Here is a 21700-nt window from a genome sequence, read left to right as displayed (position 1 = left end):
TTTCAGGCCGTTTTGAACATTTGACAGATTAATGCTTAATTCTCTCAGAAAGTTACTGAAAGATACATTTTTGTGGATAAAAGCTGAACACTAGATAATGAAGTACTTTGTTTTAGTAGATTTCGCTAAGAAACTAATAAATAAAGTGAAATAACCCTAAATAAATAAATAATAAATAAAAAATACTGTGAGATTACTAACATTTATGAAATATGCTTTATCTGATATTACAGTTGCAATAGTGGGATGGGGTTACAAACGCTACATTCATTGTATAATTAAGTTATTTGTGTAAAATGTATGAATGCTGATCTGTAAAATATCTTCTTTGATGATCTGCAGTTTGAGAAGTTACTCAGAAAAAAAAAAGTATGTATTTGTTTCCCAGAAATGGTCTGAATGTCTTTGTTCCAGCTGAATGTGTTTCTGCCTCCCTCCCTCTGCAGCAGCTCTGCAGGTATGCTGCATTCCTAACAACGCACACCTGGCGTCTGAGGAAACCATTTAAATGACCTTGTGTCAGCATCAGAAGGGAAAGGCCCTTCTTTGTTTTCTGTTTTTGTTCACTTCCTCCTTCCTTGTTCCTTGAGTTTGTTTTTGATCTTTACTTTAATGCCTTTTTAATTTAATGTTGAGATAAAAAATGAGGGAACACGTTAATTTAGTAAATTCACACATTGGTTGGTCAAGTTTAATACATTTGAGTCTCCAACAAACATTAATTAATTCATCAGAGTTGCATTATAAGAAATTGCAGAGTGTGGATATCGATTGCGTGGCCTTGGCTCGGATCTGACATACCTGCTCTGCTCCGATCTACTACTAGCTGTTAACTAGCTAGCAACCATATCGTTTTTGAGAAGTGTCCAGTATTCCACATCTAACTTGTTGTGTTCTTATTGAGAGCACCATCCAGGTGCGTATAGTGCATTGTGCCATACTTGGCATGGGGAAGCAGTGATAAATAGCACCTAATTCTGATTCTTACCACCCATGGTATGTCTGAAAGGCCTGCCAGCTTCACAATCAGCTTCATTGGCTTGATTGTGTTGAAATGTAACTGTAATCCAGAAATAACATGTCAACCAGTTTTCTGCTATTTCAGATTCAGGTGTAGAGTGAAGTGCCAGGGCCAGCATACAATACAATACAGACCAAAGTATTGGTCTGTACAGTCAAATAAAAAAACAAACATACAAAAAATCACACAGCTCAGCTCACACGCCATAAAACAAGTACAAGTACAAACAATAGACAATTTTAAATGCAATAAAAGCAACAATCTAAAAGATGTCAATACGCTAAGGAGAAGAGGTGGGTTTTCAGAAGCGATTTAAAAGCAGGCAGTGTGGCGGCCTGTCTGATGTGCATGGGCAGATCGTTCCACAGTGTGGGAGCTGCTAGAGAGAAGCAATGGTCCCCTCTGAGCTTAGACCTGGTTCTGGGCACATTCAGGAGCAGTTGATCCGCTGACCTGAGAGGGCGGTTGGGCGTGTAAGGGTGTAGCAGCTCAGAAAGATGGGGTCATGCCATTGAGGGATTTAAAAGTAAATACAACTATTTTAAAATGAATCCTATGATGTATTGGCAGCCAATGGAGCGAAGCCAAAATTGTGAAAATGTGGTCATATTTCTATGTGCCAGTTAAAAGCCTTGCTGCTGCATTTTGCACCAGCTGCAGATGAGCAAGAAAGGACCCACTAACCCCCATGTAAAGAGAGTTACAGTAATCCAGCTGTGAGACTGACCGTTGAGCGGCCCGACCAAGCAAGGAGGCAGAGGCAGAACGTCCAAAAATATAACCCGGTGTGGGCATTTATTAAATTCGGTCACAGGACACAGCCTCAATCTTGCTGTTCCCGTGAGCACAGTCACCAGCCACAAGGATCTCACACCACATTACAAACAGGAAACACAGAGCCTAAATACACACACACTAATTAATCAACAAGACACAGGTGAGGGTGGAGCAATTAAACACAGGTGAGGGGGGAGGAGACAACACAGGGCACCAGGTGCACACAATCAGCAGCAACAGACATGGGGGAGTGACATGTCAACTCCACACAGTGGCAACTCGTACAATCAATGCAACCCAACGTCATGACTAGGGATGTCCCGATCACCTTTTTTTGCTCCCGATCCGATTCCGATCATTTGATTTTGACAATCTGCCGATACCGATTTTTCCCGATCCAATCTTTATGCAATGCATTAAGAGAAAAAAAAGGAGAAAAGCATTCAAGTTGTCCCTTAAACCCCACGTTCTCCACCACAGATAACGGCTGGTCATCCACACTGAAAGTGTTGGTTGTTTCAGTGCCGTTACCTGAATGGCCGCTGTGTACTCGTTGTGTTGTTGTTGGTGTTTGTTTCTCAGGTGGCGTATTAGATTGGTCGTGTTGAACGTAGCTCTGTTCTTTCCACCACGCGGAACCTCCGCCTTGCAAACATTGCATCTGGCTGTTACACTGCCTTCGCTTTCAATTTTATAATACTTCCAAACTCCTGACATTTTCTCTGTCCCGAGTCACCAGCTGAACGTAGCCTCTCGTTAGCTTACTGCTACTATTAGACACTGCGCCCTGCCCACTCTGTTGCCAGATTTGAGAGAAATAAGCAACCAGGTCTATGAAAACAAGCCCAAAAGAAGCAACACATACATGATGTTGTGTAATTTTAAACCAAAACTAAGGCCTCAGGATGACTTTAAGATGTGAACATGGTCATTTTTGTTTTGTAACATTAAATAAAATAAAAAAAATATTTGATTAAAAAAAAAAAAGAAAAAAGATTCCGATCCCCGATTTTTTTCTCCCAATTCCGATCTTTTGAAAATCACGTGATCGGCTCCGATCCCCGATCACGTGATCGGATCGGGACATCTCTAGTCATGACCCATACACCCTCAACATATTATTTGCACCCTGATTACTCTCAACCGCTGTCATTTCTACCCCAGCACAAATACTCTCTGCGCTCTCGCCAACTCCCCCATCTTCTCAGGCGGAGCCGAGGGCCCGACCAGTACCGGCCAGACGACATTCCAATCAACACGGTCCAATCAGTTAATAAATACTACCTCAATAATTAGTATAAATTATGTAAAATGTGCAAATATGTAATGCCAAACTGTACTGTGCAATCACGCTAATAAAGTGCAAACTGTTCACTAAAGTGCTGAGTTACCAGGCCCGAAGCCGTCAGTCCACAGTGACGAAGTTACCTTCGTCACACCAGCCGAGTGGTGACGAAGGCGTGGATTACTGTCTCAAACTGCTGTCTGGGGATAAAAGGTTTTATTTTGGCTAGCTGCCTATGGTGAGAAAAGCTTGTTCAGCATGACGTCCACTCATCTGTAGGGGGTTCACCGTATCTAGAACCACAGCGTTAATGAATGTAAAAAAATGACATGCTAATGTTGCCCACTGACATTCACACGAACGTACAGTCAAGGTGTTGCAGGCTTCAAATTCAAAGAGTGAATATCAAAACATCTTAAAATATATTTTTTTCTTTTTTTCTTTTCAAATCATTGTATTCTGTTTTTTTTCTGTTTTACACAATGTCCCAACTTCGTTGAATTGGGGTTTGTATATATAAATGATTGTATGTATGGAACTATTAACAGAGCTTTCCCCGTATTTCTTTGGAGCAGATGGCTTGGACACATGTCACCTTTAAATAAGGTCATTTCTGTAAGCATGTTATGTAACCCCTAGATTCCACCGGGTCCGTCTGCGCCGCGTTGCGGTTTTGGTCCGGCCTCCTCCGGCGTCATACCCTACCAGGTGCGTTTCAGAAGCATTTCAGAAGCGGAGCGTCTTGCCTGCCGGCTCGCAGTTTTTGTTGATTTGGGCATATTTCCTGGACAGGCTACTTTGTACAGACAAAGTTAATAATAACTGTAATATTCCAGTTATAAACGACATGAATCAAAGACGTGTTGCTGTATTTTAGTGGTAAAAAAATGCATTCATCATCATAATTATTCTATATATATAATTTACACAGTGCCTGTAAACCGGAGGAGAACGCTGGCATTTCTCCTCCTACTTGAAAGACTACGGAGGGATAGGGTCTGCAAAATTAGTTTGTGTGTGTGTATATATCTATATATATGCTATATATGCTCTGAAAGTTCCACTTCCTGCCTGCCCGACCTTACGTTACGGCTGCGCCGCGACAAAAATAGGATTCGATCCTAATTTTAGAGGAGCCCTGCGCCGAGCCGCTTATGGGCCGCTTCTGAGCCGTAACGCGCCGCGTGTGGTGGAATAACACCCATTGACTAGAGTGGCCGCGATAGCCGTGAGCACCGCGGCGAAGCCGTAACGCGCCCGTAACGCACCGCAGACGGACCCGGTGGAATCTAGGGGTAAGAAGTCGACAGAAAAGACTATCAATCAGTGTCAGGGAAGTGTCTCTGCATTCCTAGGTACAAGGGACTTTTTGTTTTTCTGTTTATCACATCAGGAAGGTGTTATCTTGCCAAGGCCTGTCACACTAAGAACTGTTTTGACAGATGTGTTTAGATGTGTGATAGGATGTCAGGTGAGGAGAGTATCTGACAGTATATAAGTCACCTCACAACACCACATTTCATCAGACTTGAAGCTCCTGCTGGAAGTCAGAAGACTCTCACACAACTCTGCTGCTCTACACAACTTCACCAGGTGAGGACTAACAGACAAACACAGATTTATAATAAAAACTACAGCTGCTTGATTAGTGTCTGTAGGGAAATACTGCATTACTAAGCAAAGTTGACAGTCAGACTCCAAGTGTTATTAACTCTCAAATCTCCTACTCCTTAACAGACGTTTGAATCAGGTTCTGAATTCTGTGCTGTTTCTTCTCAACAGGTTGTAGAAATGACCTCAGATCTCATGAACGTTGCTGCTCTGGGACGAGCTTTCACCCTAGGGATGCTCTATGATGCTCGGAGTGATGAACTGGTCCCAGGTAAGACTTCACATTGTCATAAAGCTTTCATCATAGTCAGTCTACAACAACAATTCACCAGGCCTAATATTATTTTGTTGTAATGCCATTTTAAATTGAGTGTGTTGTGAGAGATGTTTCTTTTGTCTCTTTGTCGGGCACCTGTGTATATCTGGATATTTTTCACTGCTTTTGTCCATTGATTGTATTTTCTATGCATTTTATCTTAAATCTGTGTTTTTAAATATTGCCTGCCCAGGGACAAGTATGCCTTTCTGACTGACTCCAGAACAAACGAGAATTAGGGCTATATTTGAAAATGTTTAACATCTGACCAAAGTTAGAATAAAAGATCAGAATCTTGAACTTTTTTTAAAATATTTTTTTCTTAATTTAAAGAATGCTTGAGAGGATTAGGGCTGCACCAGTTAATTCAGGATTTTAATAAAAAAGTGACAATTCTAATAGTACTTTTTATACATTAGTATATAAGTACATTTAGTACATCTTTAAACTCACAACAAAAAAGAAATATCACTTTTGGTAAGATCTCCTCCATACTCTGAAGAGGTCTCTTTTTTCTCAGAAGATCTGACCATAAGTGAGTTTTTTTTGGGTTCTGTGATTAAACCAAGAATTTTAAGAAAAAAGTCAGTTACTGAGATTTTCTGATTTTTCTCAGAATAACTTTAATCTTATTACGAACATTTTTTTTTCAAGAAATCTTTAGTTTTAGAATACTGAGCTTAAATTTAGAATTCTAATAAAAAATAAAATATTTTTCTTAGAATAACTTTAATCTTAGAACTCAAATAAAGACTCTGAATTCTTTCTCAGAAGTCTGAATTTATTTCACACACACAAACTTTGCTTATTAAAACCTCTCACAGGATATGAAGCTGCAACCTGAAAAACTTTGAAAATATATGTTTTATGTGAATTTATATAAACAAAAGTTTTTGCCCTGAACTGATCCGAAAAACTTGTTCTTTCATGTTTAATTATGTCTTTGTTTATGTTTATTTAGGTCTCAAATTAGGGAATGCTGAAACTCTAAAAACAACTGAAACCCCTCAGCAGTACAGTAATTTTGCGATTTCTAAATGTGACACCATTGAATCAAAGTCCACCATGATGGATATTGAAGCTTCTCTGCAGGCCAGTTTCATGAGTGGACTGATAGAAGTTGGCGGATCTGCCAAATATCTGAAGGATCAGAAACAATTCAAGAATCAGAGCAGAGTGACTTTGCAGTACAAAGCTACCACCAACTTCAAGCAGTTGTCAATTGATCAAGTTACCCTGGGCGCCGAACAGATGAAGATTATTGAGAAGGGCTTGGCCACACATGTAGTCACAGGCATCCTGTATGGGGCAAATGCTTTCTTTGTGTTTGATAGTGAGAAGTTAGAAGCCACTCAGGTTCAGAAGATAGAGGGCAGCATGCAAGCTTTGATAAAGAAGATTCCTTTTTTTGATGTTAAGGGGAAGGTTGACATCAAGCTGACTCATGAAGAGAAAGCCCTGACTGAGAAATTCTCCTGCAAATTCTACGGAGACTTCATTCTTAAAAGCAACCCAGCAACATTTTGTGCGGCGGTACAGCGCTATGTAGACCTTCCACAGCTACTGGGAAAAAATGGGGAGAATTCGGTCCCAGTGAAGGTCTGGCTGATGCCACTGAAGAGTTTCGATCCCAAAGCTCCTGAGCTGATGACAGGGATCAGTATTGGACTAGTGAGGAAAGCCCAAGATGCTCTGGAAGATTTAAAGGAAGTAGAAATGAGAAGCAACAATTCTCTGGACGACAAAGAGGGAGAGGACTTCCCAAAGATCCGAAAAGACCTAAGCACTTTCCAAAAACTGTGTGGTTATTATAAAACCAACATCCAGCAAGCCATGGCAAAGATACTTCCCTCCATCCGAGCAGGAAAGGAAGATGAGAGCTCACTGGAAAAAGTCTTTGAAGACAGGCACAAGTCACCATTCAGCCATGAAGAACTAAACAAGTGGCTGGATCACAAAGAGATAGAAATCAACATCATCGGGTCCTGTGTCGACACCATGGAGGGAGTAAAGATCGTCCAGAACCAGACCGAGGTGGACAAAGAGGTCCTTGCTCCAGGCGTAGAGGATGTTCTGTGCTTTGTTTTCACCTCCATGTCAAGGGGTGATAGCTACCTTGATGAGATGGCTGACTACTTTAAATCAACCAAGTTAGGAAGTACCCATGAAGACAAGTGGTACTACTCCAAAGAAGTTCTTAAAACAATGAGAGAAAAAGCCACATTTTTCCAGGGTGCTTCCAACGCGCTGAAGCACAACAGCAAATTCCGTTTCCTCATAACGGCCAAAACCGATCCCATCTACAAAGGAGCAAGCATCCATCACTACAAGAAAGGCAAGCATGTCAATAAAGACTTTCATCCTCAAAAGCCTTCTTCTGTGGAGACCATCACAGACAAGAGAGATCTGATCTGGTGTAAGTCATGCTTTTTTTAGTTAAAAACATGAATTATCATGCAGTTTGACCATCAAAGTTACTGATAAGATATTTTGTTATGTTTTCTCCATCAGATGCCTGTGATCTCAACCTGGACCCAAACACTGCCAACGGCTATCTCACTCTGTCTGACGGAAACAAAAAGGCAACATGTGGACCATGGCAGAATTATCCTTCTAACCCAGAGAGGTTTGAGTACTCACAGGTGTTGTGCAAAGAGGAGTTAACTGGGTGCCATTACTGGGAGGTAGAGTGGAGTACCAGTGGCTGGCAGTCTGTTTATGCTGCTGTTGCATACAAGGGAGCTGACAGAAATGACGGACATGCGAGCAAGTTCGGCTGTAATTCAAAAACATGGTGTTTTGGCAGAGATTTGTGGTTCTTAGACCACTCTCTTAAGGCATACCATGCCAATGAGAGGGTGTGGAAAGTACCAAATCCCTCTGGTTTATTCAGTAGATTCGGGGTGTATCTGGACTGGCCTGCTGGCACTTTGTCCTTCTACAGAGTCTCCTCTAACACACTGAGTCACCTTAACACACTGAGTCACCTGACCACCTTTCACACCACATTCACTGGGCCTCTTGTTCCAGGCCTCTGGGCTTATCATACTTCCAACTATGCCTACCTGTGTCCAGTTGAATTGTAAATGAACTGGATTTATACAGCGCCTTTCCAGTCTTTACGACCCATCAAAGCGCTTTTACATTGGCAGTTCACACACATTCATAGAGGCAGAGGCTGTCAAACACCTGCTCAGTAGCCTAACGTTCACACACATCTACACACAGTCGGCCATTCATGGTCTGCCTAAAGTTTAAAATTGCGTCCTAAAATCACATTTTGACGTTAACTTGCTTCACAAAATGAAAAATGCATTCAAACCTAGAGGGACAGGGGACTGTTTTATTATTGCTTTAAACAATGTAGCTTTTATGATTAAGTATATTCTGGGGAGCGGTCTTCACTGTATTCTGGTTAGAGTTCCCATTCATTAACTTTGTGTACAGTAATTGTCTGGTATGAAGCGGGTAAACCTGTTGAACACCTGAGAGGTCAACTTTTCCCAACTTCTCCCAACTTCTCCCACTAAGGCAATGATGAAGAACTCTTAGCTTCTTGGTCGGTCTAAAGTTTTAAATGGCAACCTAACATCCCATTTTAACTTTAACGTGCCACACAGAATAAAAAATGCATTCAAACCCAGAGGGACCAGAAAGAATTACGATATAAAAAAGTGACTTTTGTTTATCAGTAAATGTTGATTTCATCCTTTTCTCAAACTGTTTAAAGCCGCTGCTTTACGAACAGTTGAACAATATGTCTTTATTGGAACTTTCTATTGTAGTAACATATACTCAAGCATTATATACACGGCAATTGCTCTGTCAAAACTTATGTTGAAATACAACACATATAAACATAATGGGGGAAAAAATAGTTGCTTATTTTGTTGAATTTATGTTCATTATTTTAGGACAAAAGGTACTTCAAGTGCCAATTGCTTTTGCTTTGTCTTTTTTTTAAACAGTATTTTAAAGCGAGTTATATTTAGAGAATACAAGAGGAGTCTTTTTTCTTATGAAACCGGTGCGGGGTGGGTTTTTCTGTTTAGGACAAGATTAGACATGCTTTATCAACATTATAATGATGAAATATGAAATCATAGTTTAACCTGTTTCACACCATCCCCCCGGTACCGGGCGGATAAACGCGTAATTTGCAGGAAACAACGTCTAAGGAATCTTAATATTGAATAAAACTATGAATGTGTTATATCCATGTAACGGGAAGAAACTCAGCTAACTGATCTTTTTAATTTTTTTTTTCAAAAAAAACCCACAATGCTAGCACTCAGCCTCTGAATTAGCCTCGATCGAAAAAACGGAACCTACAAAGGCACTTAAACTCACTCATAACTCCCTTATTACTTATCCTAGATGCACAGCCAACCACTCGTTTTTGGTGTCCTGGAGACACTGAATCTGTGTAAAAAACCTCAACACTCAGTGATAAACATTCGCGACGCTATAAACGAAAGCGTACATCATCACATGTGGAGCTAAGTAGCTAACAAACGTAAATATGGCTTACCTTGGTCAAAAGTGGTCTTCAATGGCATTAAAACGATAAAAAAACGATGCTGCAGTTAATCCATAGGTTCATCCTATGTGTCTGTGCCTTCTTTGAAATTATTTCTGATAATCCATAAGCAATACAACTGCGTTTTAGTTTCCAAACTCCAGAAGGAGACATTCCTCCACTTTGGTTTCGTTTTCCACACGCGAAGCGCCCACATTTTTTCTTTACAACGTGTGTGTGAGTGGGCCTCCCCCTTCGATTCTATTGGCTCTAACGGTCACAAGGGTATGTCAACCAACCAAATCGACCAAGGGGGGCCAGAGATAGGTCAAATCCACCCAAATGACCCCAAAAGTGGGGGTTTTTGGCTAAATCTCTCTAAAAAGGTCAAATTTCACTTGTTTTGCATCAATCTTGATACAGGGTACTTATTACATGTTGTACTTTGGATTCCTAAAGCTTTTAGTCTACTAACCCATCATCCAAGGGTAGTTTTCACTATCTGAAAAAAATAATTTTTGGACGGACACTATAATTTACAGTTTTTTACTATGTAAAATCTGAATTTTCTTTAAAATAAAAAACATTTATATTGATTCTGACACTTCTACATCCAACTCACAGGTTTATCATTACTTTGAGAACAAAGATTATTAATTTAACCCTTTTAGAAGGGAAGATATGGTCATTTGTTCTGGGAATGTCATTTTCGAGCCTGAGATCTGAAAAACAGGCTCAGAGTGGAACAGGTTAAGTAAAAGACAAAGAATATCTGTTTTGTTAAATGTATCATTTTGATTATGTTGGGAATATCCTATTGCTTTGTTCAGCATTTGTTTATTTCCTTCTTTGTGCAGAACTCATAGCTCATGAAAAAAAAAATGTAAAACTTGTTTTGTTTGAGAGTCACTGTTAACACCATTTTGTTGGAAATATTGCTGATGGTTATAAAGATGAAGCAATATCAGATTCCTGTAACACTTCAACATCTGTATATGTTCACTCTGTTCTTGAGCAAAATATTAAATAAAGTTGAGACCTGACTTTACACTGTGGGCCAGTTGTTGTTATGTCTTGTAGTATTGGAAGTGGTGTCACATCCATTATATTCGGATTAATGGTGTTAAATTAAAGAATTGTGGCAATTCCTTCATATTCATTGTATTCTAGTAAATGTCCCTTTAGTTTATGCCTCTTGACCAGGGACAAATGAGGGTTATCGGTTGCATTCACCTCAAATTCCAAGCTATAGTTTAGTAGGAAATATTAAACATTGTTCAGACCTTGGTAAAGAGGCTTTCTTCAGATTTGAACATTAGTGTGTATTGCGCAGCTCGTTAAGGCTAGAGTGCGTGATGTCACAGCTAGAGTGGAGGAGAGCTTGAAATGTGCCTTCATATATATTTTTTTAAACCTGCCATAATTCCCAAACCCTACACTCCTTGGACATCATTTTTTATGAAAAACGTAGGAAAACATCTCTTAGCTTGAAAAATTATAAAAAATGAAGCAAAAAAATCAAACAAAATGCCTCTTGAGGGCATGAAGGGACAAAAACGTTCAACATGTCTCCATTAAGGCCTATTGTAAATTCAGCCTGATCTTTCCTCACAGCAGCCGCACATCTTTAGTTAATCTGCCAAAAAGGCCACATCATTGACCCCAAAGTACACAAAAAGCACACTTCAGAAGCTCAGGGTCCTTGACATGCTTCACGCGTTGAAATTTCACCGATATCTGTTACGGTTCTTCAACCAAACGTTCACATGTAAGAGGTTTATCTCTCATTCAGATCACCATGGAAACCTTTGATCTCTGGGCTCAAGCACAGGTGTTTCATAACGTCGTTAGCTCAAACACAAACACCTGTGTGTTGGAGATATGACATGATGATGTCATAACTCCAACTGACATGCTCAGAACGCCACCAAACATCACATGATGGTTAACACTGTGGCCCTGAACAGCTCTACATCAAATCTGGTGTTACGTAATGTGGTGTTACTATGGCAACGTATCCCTCGCTATAAAACACGATGTCGCTGTAACTCCAATGGGCACGGTCCAATCGTCCCCCAATCTTCACCGGTATATCACCGGTCCATGCCTCAACAGCTCTACGCCAAATCTGAGATCTCACCGTATGCCGTTTCCATGGAAACGCATCCCTCGCCATAAAGCACGATGTTGTAACTCCTATGCAAATGGTCAAAACAGCAGCAGACTTCAGATAATGGTTAACCTGTTGAACCCCATCCCTGTTGTTCAGGTCTCAGGTTCGAAAATGACATTTCCAGAACAAATGACCATAACTACACTTCTAAAAGGGGAAAATTAATAATATTTTTTCTCAAAGTAATGATAAACCTGTGAGTTGGATGTACACAAGTCAGAATCAATATAGATGTTTTTTATTTTAAAGAAAATTCAGATTGAACATAGTAAAACTAACAAACAAAGAACTGCTAACAGAGCACTTATATACTAATAAAGGACTGGCTTATCTAAAGCCAGTTGAGTAGCACTTGAAATGTTTTGGCTCTATGAAACCTGATGTACTTATATGATTCTGTTTTCTTCAAGTTTGTATCTTCCTGGTCGAATGTACTTATTGTAAGTTGCTTTGGATAAAAGGGTTAGGGTCAGCTAAATGCAATGTAATGTAATGTAATGTAATGTAATGTAATGTAATGTAAAAAACTGTAAATTATAGTGTCCTTCCAAAAATTCTTTTTTACTACCCTTGGATGATGGTATGGTAGACTAACAGCTTTAGGAATCCAAATTACAACATATAATAAGTACCCTGTATCAAGATTGATGCAAAACAAGTGACATTTGACCTTTTTAGAGAGGTTTAGCAAAAGAAACTCCACCTCTGAGGTGATTTGGGTGGAAATGGGGGTTTTTCCATATCTCTGGCCCCCGTTTGTCGATTTTGACGAATGAAATCTCTTTCTGACCGTTAGAGCCAATAGAATCGAAGGGGAATCTCCCCACTCACACACATTGTAAAACAAAAAGGTGGGGGCTTCGCGCATGCAGTTTTGCATCAGAGCGAACCTATACTCTAGCTCTGATATCTGGAAACGGAAAAGCAGGTTTATTGCTTTTGGATTATCAGAAATCATTTCAAAGGGACACAGACACATTGGATTAACCTATGGATTAACTTCAGCAGCGTTTTTATCGTTTTAATGCCATTGAAGACCACTTTTGACCAGACTAGGACACAGGTAAGCCATGTTAGCGTTTTTAGCTACCTAGCGCCACATGTTTTGATGTCTGTTTTTGTTTATAAAGTCGCGAGTTCGTATAATTGAGTGATAATGTATGTACCCTTCGATTCTATGTCATCTCACGATGTGAAACGATGTGTTGGATGTGCAGAAAAGATAAATAATAAGGTTTTGTGAGTGAATTTCGGTGCAGTAATCTGTTAGCATTTTTCGCTCGTTGCTAATTCAGAGGCTCAGCGTTAGCATTGTGGGTTTTATTTTGAAAAATAAATAAAAATGATCAGTTAGATGAGTTTTTCCCGTTACATGGATATATGTACATTCATAGTTTATTAAATATTAAGATGCCCTCAGACACTGTTTCCTCAGATGACGCGTTTTTCCCCCGGTATCGGGGGGCGGTGCTTAACAGGTTAGAAGGTTGAGTATTCTTCTACTAAAATATATCAAATGTACGTACAGTATTTTTTCTGTATCGGAATATTGCAGTGCAATATGGCCCATGTGTGACCCAAAAACTGTTAAAACCCTTATTACCGTATCTTGCTTTCCCCCACTTTACACTCTGCAGAATCACTGATAAAGATGGAAATAAAGATATACTTCTTTATCTATTCTCTCTTGTGTCCTCTGAAGAGAAGTCAGAGTGTAGGATGCCTAAAGTGAAGTTGTCTGTCGTGTTTTTTATTTTGCAACCTTTCTGAACCTCAGATGTCGCTGCGATTAGTTCAGATACACTGGAAAGAAAACTGTGTGTGAACGTTATAATTCAGAATTGGCCAATGATACATGTAAGTAATGTCAGTAAGGATTGCTATTCCCTCCACTGAACCTGCAGTTTAACATTTTTACAAGCACCATTATACTTAGTGCTGTAAATTCTCCTTTAATACCTTAAATGCTTAAATCAACTGTATCGAAAGTATGGAATAAAATACCCTAAATTCGCTTGGAGCATCGTTTGAAATATGAAGGTGTGTGCCTTGCAGTGCATACCAGAGAAAGGTGTGTGGTTCTGTAGTGGGGGTTTTCTTCTTTATAACCCAAGCATTCATTAGGAAGTCTAATCTGCAGGGCACCAGCAGGTCCCTGCCCTCTACAGTGAAGGTGATTTAGCTGAAACACATTAAAATAGGTCAGGTGGACATGATGTGAAAATGGTATCTTTCCTAATTTACCAGAGAGCTGCGTGTGGCTCAGGATTTACGCTCATAAGCAACATTTGTGTTACTATTATAATAATTGACAGAACATAAAGAAATGTTTTCCGTTTTTTCCTCTAAGCATGAAACTGATGTCGTTAGCTGCACAAATAATGATTTCCTGCGTGACTTGTTTTTAAGTGTGGGAAATGAATTGCTTTTATTTTCAGAAAAAAATGTGATTCACTTATCGAGTAGACCTTTAATTATCCGGCTAAATACCACAAAGTGAAAGGCTGTGCAAAAATGGTCAATAATGTTAATTAATATCTGTATATGGCTCTTTCTAGTCCATTAGACCTCGGCTCAGGTTGAAAGTGGGCGATTCTCTGGTGGAAATCGCGACGTTATAAGCAAAAACAGACATCAAAACATTTGACGCTAGGTAGCTAAAAATGCTAACAAGGTTACCTTGGCTCTGTAGTCTCTCCAAAGTGGTCTTCAATGGCATTAAAATGATAATAACGCTGCTGAAGTTAATCCATAGGTTAATCCAATGTGTCTGTGTCCCTTTGAAATGATTTCTGATAATCCATGAGCAATGAGATTGATAATCCATGTTTTTCCGTTTCTAGATATCAGAGCTAGAGTGTAGCTTCACTCTAATGCAAAATTACATGTGCAAAGCCCCCACCTTTTTGTTTCACAATGAGTGTGTGTGGGGGACTCCCCCCTCGATTCTATTGGCTCTAACGGTCAGAAAGAGGTGTCAACCATCAAAATCGAGCAAGGGGGGCCAGAGATATGGAAAATCCACCCAAATGACCCCAGAAGTGTTTTTTTGTTGCTAAATCTCTCTAAAAAGGTCAAATGTCACTTGTTTTGCATCATATACAGGGGTACTTATTATATGTTGTACTTTGGATTCCTAAAGCTTTTAGTCTACCTTACCATCATCCAAGGGTAGTTTTCACTATAAGTAAAAAATAATATTTGGACGGACACTATAATTTACAGTTTTTTACTATGTAAAATCTGAATTTTCTTTAAAATAAAAAACATCTATATTGATTCTGACTTTTCTACATCCAACTCACAGGTTTATCATTACTTTGAGAAAAAAGATTATTAATTTAACCCTTTTAGAAGGGAAGATATGGTCATTTGTTCTGGGAATGTCATTTTCGAGCCTGAGACCTGAAAAACAGGCTCAGGGCTTAACAGGTTAAACCAATTCCTGTGTCCTGTTGTTCATACCCCTCACAGTTTATTCATCATTCAATTAATTCTATATTTTATTGTGTACATTACTTTTCACTTTACTGCTTTTTGCACTCCGGGTTAGAAGCTAAACTGCATTTCGTTATCTCAGTACCTGTAATATGTGCAATAACAATAAAGTTGAATCTAATCTTGAGCAGGAACAAATGTATTTACTTAGTACATATCTGACATTAACGATTAAACACATTTGTGCATTCTTTATAAATGCAAACTGGTCAAGACCACTGACGGAAGTAGTTTTGAAAAGTAATAAGTGGTTCTGTCTTTTACATGTAGGATTCAACCCCCCTTGTATTGATTTGTTTTAAAATGAACAGACACTTGAGTCATTCATTTGTAGTGATATAATAATTGTGGGATTTCTATTGCATCCACTTCATCTGCAACGAAGAAAGCCAACGCAATTTCCGCCATTGCAAACCGAGTCAAGCCGACTCCGAGCTGTCCGACTTCAGGCGAGCTTTTTGAGACCTCCCCCAGCTGCAATCGGCTATTCTCGTCTACTTTGGAGGCGAGCCGCAGCTCATCTCAAACAAGCCTATTTTATTCTGTTGACCGTTTTTGTCCCTATAGTTTGTCGTTAGTTTTTGTTTATTAAATATTGTCAGACTATATTACTTCGATGTGGACGTTCTCTTTGAAAACGCGTCACAGCCTATAGCCAAACTTAGCCTCTCTGCGACTCAAACTGGACTGGGAATTGAGCCGCCACAATAATAATAAAATTGATGATTATTACCTTACTTTTGTCTATTTGTATTCCTCTGTGTTGCGTTTTTAAGGTGCAATGCCAAGACACATTCTTTGTATGAATCAGCATCACATTTGTAGTTCTTCCGGTTTGCAAAGACATACGGTATTAAAAATATATATCTACTAAGTATATACAATATCTAGTATAGCCAAACTAGTAATTACACTGCATCAAGATTATGTATATTAAGAAAAATATGTTGGTTTATTTAAGATATTTTACATATTTTAGCTATTCTAGAAATGGGGTTTTTCGGTTGGTTCTTTCTTTTTTGATTACTGTGATCTTCTACAGTACATTGTTGGTTACTGTGATTATCTACAGTACATTGTTGGTTACTGTGATCATCTACAGTACATTGTTGGTTACTGTGATTATCTACAGTACATTGTTGGTTACTGTGATTATCTACAGTACATTGTTGGTTACTGTGATTATCTACAGTACATTGTTGGTTACTGTGATTATCTACAGTACATTGTTGGTTACTGTGATTATCTACAGTACATTGTTGGTTACTGTGATTTTATACAGTACATTGTTGGTTACTGTGATTTTATACAGTTGGGACGTTACTACTGCTATTTCTACAGTAACTCCAGAGTTGCTGTAATTTCTGGTTGGAAACACGGTATTATACTCTAAAATGGTATACAGTAATTTACTGTACACCAACACTGTAAATAACTGTGGATTTCACAGCCATTTTTTACAGTCTATGTAAACAAATATTTCCATCTATTTAATATAGTTGTTCAAAATAAGTTAACAAATAATTCCAATGTCAGTAAAAAATAAAAAACACAGTTTAAAAGGGGAGTGATTCAAATATGCATAAATAAAAAGAAAGAATGCAGACTAGGTAAGATAAAGATAGGAGAGAGGAGTATATCAATGATTTGTTATTGGTTGTGAGCGTATTCTAATGGTTTTTGGAGTATTGAAATATATACAGTTCTGTTTCATATGAGTGTTGAGAGCTGTATCCATAAATCTCTTAATTTGTGCACCAGATTGATGCCTTTAACTTAAATTTAAAGAAAAACATCTTCCCGGGGGTGCATGCCCCCGGACCCCCCTATAGGATGTGAGGTCATCACAAATAAAACAGGTTCACATGGATAGGATACTAGATAAATGTGCGCACTCATTATATACACACGTTTTTCTTGGATTAGTTAACACCATCAAATCAAATCAAATCAGGTTTTATTTATAAAGCACATTTTAAAAGCGATTTTTGGTCGAGCCAAAGTGCTGTACATGTAATAAAAAACACATTACTACAAAACACAATAAACAACAATAAATTACAACAGATATAACTATAACAGATATAAAACACACGGAAAAGTCAGGAGTCATGCTCCGCTCTAATTAGAAGGCCAGAGAGAAGAAGTGTGTTTTTAATGTGGATTTAAAAACCCCTAGGGTCTGGGCCGACCTCACATGGAGGGGCAAAGTGTTCCAGAGCCTGGGGCCAGCTGCTGCAAAGGCTCGGTGCCCTCTGGTTTTTAGCCTGGTCTTGGGCACTACCAGCAGCAGCTGGTCAGCAGACCTTAAAGCTCTGGCTGGGGTGTAGCGCTGGAGCAGTTCAGTTATATAGGCCGGAGCCAGCCCATTTAGGGCTTTAAAAACAAATAAAAGGACTTTAAAATCAATTCTGAACCGAACTGGAAGCCAGTGTAATGAGGCCAGAATAGGGGTGATGTGGTCGCGCTTTTTGTGACCAGTCAGTAAACGTGCAGCCGCGTTTTGGACTAGCTGTAAGCGTTTAATTGAGGCCTGGTCCATACCCACATACAGAGCGTTACAATAGTCCAGTCTCGAGGTTACAAAGGCGTTGATAACCCTTTCCAAGTCTTTAAAAGATAAATACGACTTGGTTTTGGCCAATAGTCTTATTTTAAAAAAGCAGGATTTTACTACGGTGCTAACCTGCTTGTCAAATTTAAAAGTGCTGGTGAATGTCACTCCAAGGTTCATGACCGAGGGGAGGATGTTTTTTTTGAGAGAGCCCAGAATATCAACCGGAGAGGCTGGAGGTTGCGGTCCAAAAAAGATGACCTCAGTCTTGCTCTCGTTGAGGTTGAGGAAGTTTTTGCTCAGCCAGGATTTTATCTCTGTTAAGCAGTCCATCAGCTGCTGTAGTGAGTGTGTGACATTTGCTTTTAGAGGCAGATATATCTGTACATCGTCGGCGTAGCAGTGGAAGGGAATGTTATGTTTTGTGAGTATTGAACCTAGGGGCAGTATGTACAGTAGGAAAAGGATGGGGCCCAGAATCGAGCCTTGGGGAACCCCACAGGTAAGAGGGGCTTTGGCAGAGGAGAAGGCACCTAGCTGTACCGAGAAGCTACGGTCTGTCAGGTAGGACCTGAACCATGCAAGGGCGGAGCCTGTGATGCCAGCGGACTGTTCAAGCCGTGACAACAGGATGCTATGGTCCACAGTGTCAAAGGCAGCTGTCAGGTCTAACAGCACCAAGACAGCTGGGCTGCCTGAGTCGGCGGCTAGGAGCAGATCATTAAAAACTCTTAAAAGGGCTGTTTCAGTGCTGTGCATGGGTTTAAAGCCAGACTGAAACTTTTCATGGATTCCATGCGTGGTTAAAAAAGACTGCAGCTGGGCGTAGACTACTCGCTCCAGGGCTTTTGATAAAAAAGGCAGCTGGGAGATGGGCCTAAAATTTGCGAGAATGGAGGGGTCGAGATTTTTCTTTTTAAGGAGTGGCTTAACCACGGCGTGTTTGAAGGCAGCTGGGACACATCCTGAGGTAAGAGAGGTGTTTAAAAGTAATAAAATACTTGCTCCAACTGATTCTAAAACATCTCTGAGAAGGCGAGAGGGAATGCTGTCTGAGGTGCAGTTTGTCGGCCGCAGGTGCTTGACTACATCCGAGAGAGAAGAGAGGGATACAGGGTCAAAGTGGTCGAGGACAGCAGGGCACAGAAAAGGAGCAGGATCTGGGGTAGCACTAGTGTGGGCTAGCCTAAGAGCAGATACCTTTTCAATAAAAAATTTAAGAAACTTATCACAGAGAGTAGTCGATGGGACAATAGAAGAAACATCACAGGGATTAATGATAGAGTTGAGGACATTAAAAAGAACCTGAGGTTTATGGCTGTTTTTGGAGATTAACAGAGAAATGTGCTCTGTTTTGGCTGCTTTGACTGCCGTCTGGTAGTCGGAAAGGCAAGCACGAAGGATTTCTAGGGAGACATGGAGTTTATCCTTTTTCCATTTTCTCTCTGCACGCCTGCAAGCGCGTCTAAGATCACGAGTACAGTCATTGAGCCACGGCTCTGATAGAACTTTGGCGCGTCTAAGCGTAAAAGGAGCAACAGAATCCAGTATTAGTGTACATGTCGAATCAAACATGGAGATAAGCTCATCAGCATTAAAAGCACAGTTCACATCTAATTTACAGATCGGAGAAGCATTAAAAGCATCAGAGAACTGTGAGGCAGTCAAGGGGTTAATCGAACGCAGACGACGCGGCGGGGCACGTGATTCGACTCCTGCGGAAGGGATGGTGGTTGTAAACAGAACCGGTAAATGGTCTGAGATACGCGTTGCTGCACATATTTCATCCACAGATACAGACAGTCCAAACGATAATACTAAGTCCAAAGTGTGACCTTTTTCGTGTGTTGGGCCAGCCACGGACTGAACGAGACCAAAGGAATCAAGGAGATTTAAAAAGTCCCTAACCAGAGGTTTGGACTCGCAACACACATGGACATTGAAGTCTCCGGAAATCAAAACACGATCATATTTCACCATGATCCCGGACAGAAAGTCAGAAAAGTCATTTATGAAATCCTTATTACACTTTGGCGGACGATACACGACTGCGCAGAGTATAGGCGAGGCCGGGTTCAGTTCAAAGAGCTGCAACTCAAAGCTGGCATAGCTAGATACAGGGTGAAGCATTCGGCATTGGAGGTTAGCTCTAAACACTGATGCTATGCCCCCACCATGGCCAGTGGCACGGGGGGAGCTGAAGAATGTACAGTCAGGAGGAAGAAGTTCAGAGAACGGTGTATACTCGCCAGCGTGGACCCAGGTCTCCGTCAGGAACATAAAATCCAGTTTACGAGAGGTGAAGAAGTCCTTTAGCAGGAACGTTTTGTTTGCTATCGACCTAGCATTTAGCAAAGCCATGCAAAGTTTTCGCTCCGGGCTAGCCGAAGGTGTAGTGCGTCTCAGCTGACGAAGATGTGCATGTTGAACGCCGCGCGGGCTGGGAGCAGTCAGTCGGGCAGGAGGAGCTGCCAGCGGGCCCCTCAGAGTCCGGAGCTCCGGAAAAACGGGGCGAATCCACCGATCCCTCACTTGGCGTGCAGCAGGAGGGCCGTGACATCCGAGGCGTGGATAATTCACGGAAGAAGCCGTCAGGTATGCCTTCAGATGGACCAGTGCACCACCACGCTTTCCCCGTCGTCGAAAGCGCTTTCGGCGAGGCAGGATGCAGGGCAACCTGCGCAGGTAGGTGGGGATATCCGACAGTAGAGGGGGGGGGAGACGATTTATGGTTGCCAGATGTCGGTTTGGGCAGCAATATCAACTCCAGTGAGGGTCTGAGGTGGAGGAGAGCTTGGCGATCATAAACTAGCAGAGCAGAGACATTCTGACAAACATAAAACAAAAACAGGACAGCTAAAGTTAGAGAGCTTAGCGAGCGGCGAGCCGACACAGGCGCCATCTTGAATCACGTCACGTCATCTTGCTTAGTCCCTAATATATATTTGTAGAAAGGCAGGAAATGGAATTAAATCGAGAACAATGTTTAATTGCGGAGAACCCCCTGTTGTGTGTCCCCCCCACTTCTCAAACCAAAGTTACACCCTTGCCCCCATCGGCGAGGCTCCACTAGCACCCGCACCCCCACCCCCAAACGCGGCGCACCTACAGTGTAACCCCTAGATTCCACCGGGTCCGTCTGCGGCGCGTTACGGGCGCGTTACGGGCGCGTTACGGGCGCGTTACGGCTGCGCCGCGGTGCTCACGGCGATCGCGGCCACTCTAGTCAATGGGTGCTATTCCACCACACGCGGCGCGTTACGGCTCAGAAGCGTCCCAGAAGCGGCTCGGCGCAGGGCTCCAGGGATCGAATCCTATTTTTGTCACGGCGCAGCCGTAATGTAAGGTCGGGCAGGCAGGAAGTGGAACGTTCAGAGCTATATATACACGCACACAAACTAATTTTGCAGACCCTATCCCTCCGTAGTCTTTCAAGTAGTAGGAGAAATGCCAGCGTTCTCCTCCGGTTTACAGGCACTGTGTAAATTATATATATAGAATAATTATGATGATGAATGCATTTTTTTACCACTAAAATACAGCAACACATCTTTGATTCAAGTCGTTTATAACTGGAATATTACAGTTATTATTAACTTTGTCTGTACAAAGTAGCCTGTCCAGGAAATATGCCCATATCAACAAAAACTGCGAGCCGGCAGGCAAGACGCTCCGCTTCTGAAATGCTTCTGAAATAGAGATGGGCGAGTCCTGATTCATCCGGATCATTAACCCGGATCCTAGAAATGAGCTGGTCGTGACGAGTCTCCCCTCTCCATTAACCCGAGTCCTTGAGTCCCACACTTGGTGTGACGTACAAATTAAAACTATAAATTGCGTCACTCGCTACTCTCTTTATAACATGTAAAATCACATTACAACATACCCCAGTCCATCTGCCTACCCTTTAGCAAGTATACAGGATAGCTGCCTGCCAGAAGTTATC

At 41.0% G+C, this 21700-nt stretch overlaps 2 protein-coding genes across 2 annotated transcripts in view; both read left to right on the top strand.

The window, feature by feature from the left end:
- LOC117476043 (peroxisomal membrane protein 2-like) overlaps window positions 1-21700 on the top strand; it is a 95708-nt gene that overhangs the window by 69639 nt on the left and 4369 nt on the right. The window lies entirely within an intron of this gene.
- Window positions 4588-9192, top strand: LOC117476039 (stonustoxin subunit alpha-like). Its single transcript, XM_034122391.1, has 4 exons — window positions 4588-4676; window positions 4866-4965; window positions 5972-7426; window positions 7522-9192. Exons 2-4 carry the CDS (start codon window positions 4875-4877, stop codon window positions 8094-8096), a joined length of 2121 nt encoding a protein of 706 aa, XP_033978282.1. The 5' UTR covers window positions 4588-4676; window positions 4866-4874; the 3' UTR covers window positions 8097-9192.

Source organism: Trematomus bernacchii, unplaced genomic scaffold (assembly GCF_902827165.1).
Source record: "Trematomus bernacchii unplaced genomic scaffold, fTreBer1.1, whole genome shotgun sequence".
Classification (NCBI taxonomy): domain Eukaryota; kingdom Metazoa; phylum Chordata; class Actinopteri; order Perciformes; family Nototheniidae; genus Trematomus; species Trematomus bernacchii.
Note: the sequence above shows the minus strand (reverse complement) of the source record. Positions and strands in the feature narration are given on the sequence as shown.

Coding starts and splice junctions, on each gene's coding strand:
- LOC117476039 (XM_034122391.1), top strand. CDS start 4,875: ATGACCTCAGATCTCATGAACGTTGCTGCTCTGGGACGAGCTTTCACC. Junction 4,966..5,971: donor GAGTGATGAACTGGTCCCAG/GTAAGACTTCAC, acceptor ATGTTTATTTAG/GTCTCAAATTAGGGAATGCT. Junction 7,427..7,521: donor CAAGAGAGATCTGATCTGGT/GTAAGTCATGCT, acceptor TTTCTCCATCAG/ATGCCTGTGATCTCAACCTG.